Below are 13,336 nucleotides of genomic sequence, written 5' to 3' on the forward strand. Positions count from 1 at the left end.
AGATCCTCCAGAACCGCACGTAGCTGCCGCATCTGTTAATGCAAGGTAAAATATTGTCATATGTAGTCACCAAAGATTTTACCGATAACATATGAAAGAAGACATTTGAAATTATCATCACCAATAAGTAAACATACTTATAATGATCATAAACATGGACCTTATGTGCAATCAGACCTCCCTTGAACAGAATATATTTTTGAACTGGGACAAATTCCAGGCAGAACAGGTTAATTTTGCTACAATTATAGACTACATTGATTTACATACAAAAAGAAAACAACAGTTACAAATGAACGATGCATTTGGAAAAAATCAATATTTATTTGTGATTGCAATCATTTGAACTTTTAGCCATGCTAGTGGATCAGCTTTATACAGAGGGCTGCAATAAGAGGCAATGTCATACTATGTTATATACTATATATGGAGCACATCAACATCTACTGGCTTCTTGGTGCATCTCAGCGGCAGATTCCTGATTCATGAATTTAGTAGATGCTATATCTGGAGAGCTTCGGGGATTTCAAGGTGATTTTCTGCATATCAAGGTAGACATGGGAAGGAATCCCACTCTGCAGGGTGGTGATCAGTTCCTGTATGGCCTCCTTTTCCTTCAACTCTTTTAGCCACCAGAGCTGCCACATGTAGCTGAAGGTTCTGTTAACACAAGGGAAATACATGGAAGTGATTGTAGTTTTTCTTTTTAACATAAAGAATAATAACAACTGACATCATCAAGGTGTTGAAGTTCTGAAAGGTTGTGCAGAAATCTAGTCCTTTTACTGCTAAGGAAGCTTAAGGTGTCCTGAGAACATGCACAGCTTTGGCCTCCTTCTCTTTGAGTAAATGAACAACTTTTCAAAAGCAAAGGGGAGTGTGTGGCACTCACCTGCTCTTTCTGATTCCCACTTGAAAATCTGGAATGAGTGCAAGTTGCCCTCAGCCACAAGTGGTTTGTGGCACAAACTTGTCTAGGTATTAACAGATTTACCTGGAGGAAGTTGCACAGGAAAACAGTGTGGAAATGGTGAGACACTGGTCAATAAACCATAGAAAACCTGGATGTGAAAAGCGTCTGGGGGAATACTGTGACTCTGCGGTATTTCTTTCGGGTGTTTTACCAGCCCGTTGTCTCACGAGTCTCTGAATGAATCCGCGTGCAGAGAGGCGTACTTAGATAGTCTGCCACGGAGAACACCTGAACCCTGATAATAAAAGTCCTTGCAAGCAATAGGAAGGGCTTAAACTCGATGTGCAAACTAATAGAGAAGCACTGCATTTCTTGCAATTCAGAAGGAATGTGATCAACTTAACTTGCTCCAGTGAGGAAACCAGTGACCACATTTTGAAAGCTCTTAATTTACCCGCAATCTGTCCTTACCCCAGAACATCCAGAGTATGCAACCTGTGGGTTGACTGATTTGACTCTAAAACAGTTGCACACTGTATTGAAAACACTGATACCATGAGCCTCAGACAACCAAACAGTAACAAAACGCATTTCTAAAGCCACTGCAGTGTCTACACATGATGCAAGTACACACAGGGGCAGATCATCCAATTATTATCTTTCGTCTCTCAAAAATGTCACATCAACCTAGAAAACACAACAGGGCATTTGTTAAGCCCATTCCCAAAAAGCACTACAACAATACAACTCAGGAAGATACCAACTACAGATAGTATAGAGGCAGAACAGACCTACAAAACACTTTAGATGCAGAGACCTTTGTGGCTAACTTGTACCAAAGATATATCTCCTGAAGGAGAATTACCCCCACCTAGCAATACTTACCTGTTAACTTACTCACTGTAAATACCCAGTATCATTCTCTTGGGCTCCTGCCCATTGTGTAAAGCTCTGTTGCTTCCCATCAAGGTTCAGACTATACACACATATCACGGCATTACTAATATCCTTGATAATCTGCCTGTCTCAAATCAAGAAAACCAAACAAGTGGTTCAGTGATGAACTGGCCCAAGATAAGCATTCAACAGTCTGGAATGCTGTTAGAAAGTCATCCTTCTCCTGGTTCATCCTCAATTATTTTCTAAAGGACACTGGTGTTCACTGACTCTTACTGTACCCTGGGCTCTGCTAACCAGGCTCAGGGCCAGTGCTATGTGTGAAAAAGTATACGTAATAGGGTACGCTTACCATTGGCAATGATAGACCCTATAAGTCCCTAGTAAATAATAGGGCCAGGGGGTGAAAAGTACTTATAGACCCTAGTATATAATAGGGCATTGAAGCTTAGAGGCTCAGCAGATTTTCTGCACTTGCATGTGCATGCTGTGTGCATGCTGACCTTTTAAGGGCAGTCCTACCTTGCAGCCTGTCTTTTAAAGTCAATTCTCACAATTGGTATTGACACAACCTATAAGTCCCTAATATGCAAAGGGACATGGAAGTTTAGAGGCCAAGCTGATTTCCTGCACTTGCATGTGTGCAATACCAAGTGCCTGCTGTCATTTTAAAGGCAGCCTGGCTTTGCAGATTGTTTTTAAATGTAAAGAGTGTTCCAACTCGGCTTTGGTGGTATAGGAACTTAAAACGTGATAATCTACCTTATTTTTTATATATTAGTTACTCCCATGGTCTCCCTTAGTTTGCCCAGTGGTGGGGGGGTCCTGTAACTATAGGCAGGGGCATATAAAAGATGTTTTATAAGCCGTAGTGAGGGGGGAATGGCAAATGTCCTTTTTCCCCATTGTAGATACTTAGCATTATTTTATTTAGCTCTAAATATTGCTAGGAAATGTGTAAAATATCGTTTAAGGACTTACAAGATTGGTGCTGAATTTACCATAACTAGCACATAAGAGAAGTTATTAAACTTTCTCTTCTGTAAGTCAAAATCCAGCTTTCCAGTGGTCTCTGCTGATTGGTCAGCTTGAACAGGCTGCTTTGATTAGGTGATAAGTGGCCTGGCTGGAGCAGAGTTTATCTGATGAAGAGAGCTCTGATGCTGAGGAGAATGGGTCCTGCAGAAGTGTCTCAGTAAATCAAACTGAGTTCAAAGAGGAAGCAGATTAGTAAGGAATATAAGGTGTACATACCTTCACATCCTGTGCCCCAGCCAGATGACAGGTTTAGAACAGGAATTTACAGAGGTCAGGGGGAGAAGGACTAATGGAAATGAGGCACACTGTGGGTTGGTTTAGCCAGCTCTTACTCCTCAGGAGAGAAATCATCCATGTTGGATTTTGTAAGTGCAGTGCTTTGTGGGGCAAGAAGATGCCGCACTCTGGAGGAAGTTGTCATTCTTTTGGCTGGCACCCAACATCTCAATGGACAGAGGTGCCCCCTCCTTGACACCACAGAACACTGAATAAATATCTAGAAGTTGCATAGTCTCCCAGATCTGCTGCCAGAAACTACAAGGAAAAGAACGACTGCCCTACCCACCGGGCTTGAAGTGAACGCAGGCAATCTTGGTGGGACTGGTGTCGACGTGGGGAGCGCCCGTGGCGGACGGCTAACGGCCCGATTTACTGCGCCATAGAGACTGCTGCGAAGACAAGATGGCGGGTGCCGGCGGCTGCGGGCGGCTGCAGGCTTGACCTGCTCACATAAGGCGGACGCATGATATGCTGCGGTGAGTGCCCGGGCAATTAGTGGGATCATTGGCACTGCAGAGGGTGGTTGCTGAAGATATACCCACGACGATCGCACTACACAACTGCTGGCGGAGCCTTGATCGGGGCTTTCATACGAGGACGCCTATGCTCCTGAGCCCGACGCTGCTGCAATCCCTACTGTGTATAGTGCATGACTGACTGCCTGGGAGCCCGTCGGGGACGGTGGGCTGTAGTCGCTGCTCCCGCCTGTGTGCGTAAGGTAGAGGGCTGCCACTGGGACCGGGGAACTGCATTGCTGCCACGGCCGCTGCTGTACATTGGCAACTCCTGCCCCCTACTCTGTGGACAAACACACTGGCTACGGTGGCAGCCCCTGCCTGATTGGTGCCCTGGCTGTGGAACGTGCTCAGGAGCGAGCTGGGGGTGCGTTTGCAATGCCACCGATGGGACCGGCCAATTGACCAACATTTGTGAGGGGCCCGGAGTTGCTGGTGGTGCGCTCTAAGAGACCGAGCCCGGTGCATTGCTGGAAGTTGTGGCCCGAGGCGCACTGCTGCAGGCATTACTTGGCTGAGCCTTTGGACTGAGCCTATTTGTGGGACTATAGCTGTGGAGGGAAGTGCCCTGGTGGCCCCACAAGTGCACATCCTGGAGCAAAGACGTACATACTGATGCCGTGGCACAATGGGCCGCACTAAAAACAAACAAGCTGACGCAGCCGCCAACGAAAATGCGCAGTCTGCATTTGGCACTGACCCCTCCAATACTTCGGATAGCGTTGTGATACCTCCTACGGGTACAGATACCCACGCTGCTAAGCTGGATTTAATTCCAAAGGAGATACATGACTCACGGTCAGCACTTGAAACACAAATGGGGGCGATGTCCACCAACCTGGGCTTACTACAGGCGGATGACAAAAAGCTTACCGACAAAGTCAAATCGAATGAATTAGCTCTGGACGATCTCATACCCGAGCAGACTATGCACACCTCCTAACTAGAACAATTCCAGTGCCAACTGAGGGGCTTGCAGGATAGGGGGAACAATGCGGAAGGGAGGTCCCGCCGCAACAATGTCCGCATCCTTGGAATACCGGAGTGCAGCGAGGTATCCAACCCCACTCAGTTTGTAGAGGACTGGTTGAGAGATCATGTGGCGAAGGAAGGCCTAACAGCCCTATATAGTGTGGACCGAGCGCACCGGGTGCCGCCTAGTCCACCTCAGTCGGGCGCACCGCCCCGCCCACTGATCGCACGAATACTGCACTATCAGGACCGCGACACGATCCTGCGGGCCGCCAGAGAGAATGCTCCAATATGTAGAAAAAGGAACCTACGAGCGCGCAACTTGAAATATGCACTGCTTTTTCCAGCCCGACTAAAAGTTGTATACAGTCAAAAATCCATTTTCTTTGACAGCTCGGAGGAAGCGGCGGACAGGCTCAAAATAACCTTTACACCGGAGACCTCACAGACCTCACTTCAGTCGGTACAGCTGCGTCGAACCTCTCCGCTGCGGACTGCTGGGATTCACATGCTGGGGAACAGAAGTGTTGTGGAAACTATAGACGCTGACCCAGCTTCGGAACAGATCACAAACAGCCAAAAACATGCGCTTCTGACAGCAGCGGCGCTGGCCACTCACGATGCCCAGACTGCAGCGGCTACGACACACTCATCGGATGCGGCCACAGTGCGCTCTGACTCTGAGACTAGTCTGACATTGTTCCCCCCGATCACTGCACAAATTGCCAGAGACTTCTAGTGTTGCGATCTGGGATGGCCGGGAGTGGTAACGTATAAACTGCTTTGCAATATACATTGCTGTTGGTGACTGCTTTAGTAGGTCTAGTGTAACTAAGCTGTATAGGGGAATGTAACGACATAACAAGTTAATTTTTTTTCTAATGGGCAATGTGAAGTTTGTAAGGACCGTAGCAGTTTATGCCTTCACCCCCCAGGCGTTTGCGATATGGCATTTATTGTTTAGAGTCCATGTTGGACTTCTGTGTCAAGTTTGGTCCTCTGCTGTTTTATGGGGGAACCTAGTATTGGGGAGTTCGTTTGGTAATGCATGCTCGGCCCGAATGCAGCTACTATTTGCAGGGCTTCGATCTCCACACACTACATGGCAATCACACTACCTGCATCACGATGGCATCACATAATAAATACACCTACTACACCTGGAATATGAGGGGCATGGGTTCGATCCATAAGAGGCACCAAGTCCTGGCGCAACTAAATAGAAGGAGGGTTGCTTTAGCTTTCCTGCAGGAAACTCACCTTAACGCTGATGAGGCAGCTAAGTTACAGAAGTAATGGAGGGGACAACTGTTTGCCACAACATACTCAGCTTTTGCCAGGGGGGAGCGATATGGGTGCAAAATAATGTCCCTTTTAAGCTACTAGAGCAAAAAATAGACCTCAACGGCAGATATGTCCTGCTCCATGGCTTGTTGGATGGGGCTCATGTGGTTATGGGATGCATATATGCTCCAAACACTGGTCAAGATAGATATCTGGCGGCTCTAGGTGTGGTCCTAATGGACTGGTCTGACTATCCCATGGTGATAGGGGGCGACTTTAATGCTGTATTGGACATTGAGTTAGACAGATCTCACCCCCCTACACGCAACAGAAAGCAAGAGACAAGCTGAGGCATTCAGAGGGTGGGTGGAGGGTTGGGAATTACGTGACACCTGGCGAGCAAAACACCCAGGGCATAGAGAATATTCCTTTTATTCACCACCACACAGACTGCATACTCGGATTGATAGGTTTCTGTGTTCTAGGAACTTATTAGGTTCCATTACTGCAGTGCTCCACATGGGCAAGACATTGTCAGATCATAACCTGGTGGAGTTAACCCTTCAATGGGGTAAGATCCCCACACCGATACCGACCTGGAACCTGCAACCCATGATGCTGGAAGACTCGGTCTTCGGTCATGCACTCTCAGATGCGATTGCCCATTATTTCTCGGAGAACACAGGGTCTGCTAGTACACGCCTGTCAGAACAGTTATAAGGGGAGTGGCCATTAGCACAAAGACGAGAGTTCAGCTTGCTTTAATAGAACGGCTCACTGAGCTTGAGGGTAAACTGGCTACATTGGAAGAGGAAGTGACGGGGACAAATGAGCAACTGATGCAGCTACGAAAGGCTAACATACAATATGCGGAGCTCCTTGAGAAGCTGCGTGTTGTGGATCACCGGCTCTACACACAAACAACACACGGACAGGTCAGGACCGCTACTGGCACGACTAGTTAGAAATGCTTCCTCGCCCTCACCTATACTAGAAATTCAAAATAGTGAGGGTGATATAGTTAACACACAACTAGATATAAATACCGCATTCAGGCAATATTACGCGCACCTCTACAGACCGCCAGCTGGACATACTTACACGGACTTTGAACCCTTCTTTGATGGGTTATGCTTACCACAGCTCACACAACAGCAGAGTGATGAATTAACACGACCAATAACAGGGATGGAAATCCGACAGGCGATCAAAGCTCTACCACGTAATAAGACCCCGGGGAACGATGGCCTGCTGGTTGAATTCTATGCGGGATACACTGACTTGCTGATACCTCATCTACAGTGCATTTATCATGAGTCGTTGGGGACAGGTGTGCTCCCCGCTACTACACTACAAGTGGTGGTAGTTTCCTTACTGAAGCCTGGGAGGGATGGACTAGACCTTTCGAGTTATAGGCCTTTATCGCTCCTTAACTCGGATTATAAAATCTTGAGTAAATTGTTGGCTAAGCGACTCTGTCAACTTATCCCCAAACTGATACATAGGGACCAATGTGGGTTCGTACCTGGTAGGAATACGGCACTTAACATCAGAAGCCTGCACCAAATAATGCTGGGCACGCTCGGCACGGGAACCACGGAGGGTTGCGTATCGCTTGATCTACGGCAGGCGTTTGACTCATTGCACTGGGACTATATGTTCTATGCCCTCTCACGATTTGGTATACCAGATGAATATATCGCGTGGGTGTAATTATACACGAACCCCACTGCACGGGCGCGCACGGGTCCGCATATCTCACGACAATACACTGTGGCTCGGGGTACCCAGCACGGATGCCCACTGTCATCGTTGTTATTTATCCTGGCGCTGGAACCCCTTCTGCATAGACTCCGTTCTTTCTCAAGTTGCAGGGGGATAATACGAGGTCATACGTCTCATGTCATTTCCGCTTACGCGGATGACCTCATTCTCTATATCAAAGACATGGACATGGACCTTCATCCAATGCCTTCCACCTTTGTGTCATTCCAGGAACTTTCTGGACTGGCTATCGATGCTTCCAAGTCTTATGCTTATTTCTTTGATGGTCCCGCACGGAGCGGTCAGTTTACGTTTGGCCCCTGGACCTTTCATATAGCTCCTGATACTTTTCGATATCTCGGAGTACAGGTCTACCGCGATGCCGCAGATCTTCTGGATGGCAATTTGACATGCGCAATAACTGCTTTTAAATCTCAAGTTTATTTCTGGACTTCACTGCCCCTGTCAGTGGCGGGCCGTCTAGCCATTACTAAAATGGTGTTGTTACCAAGGCTGCTTTATTATTTCACCAACTTGCCTATACTCGTGCCCACTGGGATTTTTAAATCACTGAACTCTTTACCGATAGAGCTAGTCTGGGGCGCAGGACGCAGACGTATCAGCCTAGCGAAACTACAATTGAGTACCAAACAGGGGTGGCTGGGAGTACCAGACCTGCGATCGCATTGTTACGCTAGCCAACTGCAATGGCTGGCATATTGGCTAGCAGGATGTAATTTACAGGAATTGGATATGTCACAGCGAGACAGGGATAGGGGGATCATCCACAGGCTCTTGCTGCCCCAGGCCTTGCTTCCGGCATCAACGCCCCACTTACTACGGATAGCAATTACATACTGGAGGAACGCAGTGAGGTACACTGGACGGACACCACCGTATGCTCCCACCATTCCGCTGCTGGGTATCCCCATACAAACAGGGTTGGTTACTAGCCGTGCTCTGCGAGCGTGGACCGACGCGGGCATTACCACCGTGGGAGAGTTCTTCTCTGAGGGTATACTAATGTTGCATGAAACATTTATACGCGAGCATGGTGCCCCTGATACACTGTTCCTATTACATGCACATATATCCAGATTTATACGCACTACATGGTCACCAGAGGGTACCGAACCCGCCACAAATACGCTGCTTACCATGCAATATCTAATGGGCCATGGAGCACGCCTGACGAAATGGTTGACTTACGGGATCCGTACTGAAACAGCGATCTCACTGCTATCACTACGTGACAAATGGGAAGGGGACGGTGGCCGCGAATTCACAGACAAGGAATGGGACACCATACTGGGCTACCCTAAGAAGGAGTCTCGTAACCCTAAATTTAAATTTATACAATTGATGTTACTCCACAGAGCCTATCTGACCCCGTGTAGACTGTGCGCTATGTTTCCAGGCGCAAGTGCTATATGCCGGCGCTGCTACACACCCAACGCGGGACTGATACCCATGGTGGGGGTCTGTCCGAGACTGGGGCACTACTGAACGACAGTATGCAAGATAATGAAGGATATTGCCCCAGTGCGCAATAACGACACGTTGGAATATTGCATACTGGGACTAGGGCCCGAGGGAAGAAGGGTAATCCTATTTATAGGTTTGCTGATCTTGCGCTCCTGCTAGCTAAAAGGACCATTACCACATTTTGGAAGGCCGCTAGGTCTCCATCTCTACAGGATTGGCATGCGGAAATGATCAGGTGGGGTAAGGTGGAAGGGGCTGAACTACAACGAGAGGAATACAGAGGCCTACGTAAAACACCGATAGCGATGAGTTGGAATGCAATGATGGAGGAGTATGCAGCGGTAGATATATTATCCTACTGAGGGATCATGCTAACAGCTGTTAGGGCCTCGGACCACGGACAAAGATCGCGCAGTCTCCTTGCAGTACCAGTAGGTCTATTCTTCAATATAGCAGGGATACAGGGTACACACGGGACTGATTGTGGAGTTAGGATGCACGCAGTATCAAGAACTGGGCATGTGATTATGCTGCTATTGGAAATAGCTGGCCGGGCTTGCGGGGAGGGGGAGGGATGGGTAAGTTTTGTTAAGGTGGTATAGTTATAATAGGAAATGATAGATTTGATAGACCAAATATGTTATACTGAACTTTTCTGAGGCAGGTGAGTGTGATGTAAATCTACGCAATGTTTTACAGTCAAGGACTCATTCCATGGTTTCAAGACTTTCTTGCAAATATTTAAAGACTCTCCTAGATCCTCTGAAATACAACTGTGTACTCTGCTTGCTTTGTTGTAATCATATGTAACCAGTGCTGCACACGAGAACGTTAATATCTTCCATTGCAATGTCTGGATAATTGCTGAGAAAAGTCAATAAAAATAATTAAAAAACAAAAACAAAGGGACTGCCCTACTGGAATCTGGATCTGCGCCAAAAGGCCTTCACTCGGAATGACTGTGCCTGCAGCACAATCTGGTACTATAGCCCTGGGGACTCTGCCATGCTTCAAGAAGGATTAAGGAGTGGACTCCCCGCAAGCTGCAGGTTAACAGAGCCCACCTGCATCATTTGCACCGAGTCCCTATCCTAGAGTGCATCCAGTGGACTTTTAAGGATTTGGCCAGGGGCAATGTGGGAATTGTGGTCCAGACTTTCCAGAGTCCATCTAGGATATTCCATACCTTTGGACTCTGCAAGGAGAGCTTCAGGAAACATCTCCTGAAGTTTGGAGAACTTTTGAGAAAAAGCTACATAAGGTGACCGACCCGACCGTCAGAGTCAAGCTGACTACCTTCATCTGTGACCCGGCAAGGATTTTAGGTTTGTACCACTGAAACCTCTGGACATCCAGGGTTTGACCAGGGCCTCACGGAAAGTTAAGCCGGCGAACCCTCTCCGAATTCAGCCTGCTGTGGAGGCTCGAGTGCCGTCGGAAGAAAAAGCTCCAGATAAGTTTTGAAGTGTGAAGGTAAAATTTTGACCGGGGCCTCCGACCAGGATTCCATCACGGTCAGCCTGAGACATTTACTGGACCTTATATCATGTTAGTTGACTTATTATTAGTGGTAGATGCATACTTACCCCTACCAATAACCCACTTTCCAATAAATGCCAAAGAAGCAAACCGCAAATCACAACCTGAGGAGGACAAGCCACCCTGCAAGAGACATAGTTGGAGCCACCACCAAGCCATCAAATTTAACAAAAAGCTTTAAATCCAAGAAAATTGACAAGAAAAAAAATCAAGCAAAGAAACAAAGGGAATTTGATTGGCTGGTCATGGAGTACTGCGGTCTCAGGCTTGATGTGAGCTGTGATTGAGTTCTGAAAAAGAGTGAGGTCAACAATGGCAGATCAATCTTACTAGGGTTTAGGTATCCTAGGCAGGCCTTTGATAGCTAGGCCTATGCAGCAATATACACTTTCAGAGAAACGCGCAGGAGGCATATGTAGTAATGACACAATAAAAATATGTGGAATCATAATTTAAGGTTACAGCTATAAAGACTATCATTAAACACAGAGGTATTGCAGGAACAAACTAAGGGTCTGATCTAATAATACCCATTTGCAAACCAAGATGTGCAATTTGCACACCGGTTTGCGAACAGATGCATAATTTGTGATGCAACCTACATACTTGTCGTAAATTGTCTCTTTGCAGGGAGTCCCAAAATGACCTGCCGCATGAATATTGCTTAGACTATTTGCTACTCCCTGTGATTGACTATAATAATTTTATGTTAAATATAAGTAACTCTTTCTATATATTTATTTTAAACGTGTAACAAAATGGGCTGTTAAGTTAATTTTTAAATACATCTTTAATTAATGGAAATATATTAAATGTAAAAAAAATTGGGGAAGTTTATACTAAACCATAAATTCCCATCTCTTTTCATAAAAAGTATTGTTACATACATTTTTTAATTCACATAGGGTATTAAAATAATACAAATATCCAATTTTCTATATTTTTTAACATAATTATATTTATTTATATTTTTAGCTATTTCAAATAATTTAATTTTATTTAACATTATTTCATGTGGGACTTCATTTTAATGTTCCTACCTACATTTTGCTCCGTGGGAGGTTGTTGTAGTACCAGCGGTTGCTCATGTGTGGCGCTGCACTTACTACTGTTTTATTTTTAGTAGTAACTTACAGTCAGATTTTTTGCATAAACAAAAAGTAGTAAACTTACTCAAACCTGTAAATTGCTCAAAAGTATATTTTACCTTTGTGAATCAGGCCCACAATCTACAGGCATATTTGAGCATAAAGCTAATCACCTCTGGGCAACTGTTACCTCAGCACTCAAACCTGATCAGGACCGAAGGACATTCACATTCTGTGTGATGGACAGTAACTAACTAGAAGTCTGAAGCCTTACCAGCACCCTGGTCTGATTGGCTCAGGTCACTCACAGTGCATTCACAGTGTCCCAACTCACTGAGGTCTTTTGGAGGTATATTACTCTGTTCTGGGGCACACTCCACTGATCCTGAGGGACCACGGAAGACAAGAGAGCTCCCCTTCCACCTTCTGTGCAGACTGCATTAATCTCTGGTCCCAGTCTAGCTATCTTTTTGGTTATCCCACTAAAAGGAGGCTTCTTGGTGTACATTGCATCCCATCTCTACGTCATGATTGACGATAGTCAAAATACAACACCTTTATAGGGCTTCTCACCCCTTAGTAATTACCCGCTTATTCTCTGAAGTGCCATGAGACACCCCTCCTTTACTCAGGTTTTGTGGACCATAGTAAGCTCAGTTTCTTAATTTCACGTCCGCCAGAGTTCTTTGGTTTGGGGAACTGGTTCACTTTTGTTTTGATCCCACATTGTACGGAGTAGATTACACTAACCTATGTGGAAGCCTACCTCCCTATCACACTGAGGTCGGCGAGTCCAATAAATAAGCACACAACTCCAGGAAACAGTGACTCAAGATCTGCTCCTTCGTCTTCAAATTAAACATCAAAGGGAATAATATTGTAATCCTTCACCGAGCCACATAGTGCTTTTGAATATGCATCCACCCAATATTTCTAGGTTTGGTCACACTGTTAGGGATTGCCCCCACAATTCGCTCAGGTACTTTTCAGAGGTCAGCCCAAACCTCCTAATAGAAATGTATGGTTTGTAAGATTGTAGAGTTGAAAATTTCATCTGTGCTCCCTGTAGGCAACTTCCCATTAATCACTACATCACTACCCCCTGCCCGAAAAATTTCTATTCTGTCCAAGAACAACCTGGCTCATATATGGGGAGGCAATTGTTGATGCACCGATGACATAACAGGATGCCACTTCCCAGTTAAAGTGGGGCTTAGATTTGCTCACTCCTGCTCATTCACTGTCAATGCTACCACTACACCTTGTGCGTTTGTCTTCTGGGCTTCAAAATCCAATCTTCATATGCTTTATGTGCCCTCTTCATGATCCAACGCTTTTGTTTCCTCAATTACTTCCTAGCTGAAGCTACTTTCATTTTCTCTATTTCTTATAAAGTTTCTTTCTCTTAGGCCAATTGAAGCTGAAATTTCATTTTGGCTTTTGTGTACAACAACCTCAAGCCTTTGCTCTAATTGAGCTTTCAACTTGCTACAGGAGTTCTGCTGCTGGGGTTTGAGATGCTATGGCTGAAGGGCACAGAGGAAGAATGATGGGTCCATGCT

General features: G+C 45.9%; 1 protein-coding gene across 1 annotated transcript in view; it reads right to left on the reverse strand.

The window, feature by feature from the left end:
- Positions 1-300: 300 nt before the first annotated feature.
- Positions 301-13,336, reverse strand: part of LOC146829404 (putative defense protein 2) — a 118,530-nt gene continuing 105,494 nt past the window's right edge. Inside the window, exon 5 of the mRNA XM_085606689.1 lies at positions 301-660. Coding sequence (XP_085462815.1) covers positions 626-660 — 35 coding nt within the window. The 3' untranslated portion in view covers positions 301-625. The remainder of the gene's footprint in view (positions 661-13,336) is intronic.

Source organism: Triturus cristatus, chromosome 5_2 (genome assembly GCF_964204655.1).
Source record: "Triturus cristatus chromosome 5_2, aTriCri1.1, whole genome shotgun sequence".
NCBI classification, from domain to species: Eukaryota; Metazoa; Chordata; class Amphibia; order Caudata; family Salamandridae; genus Triturus; species Triturus cristatus.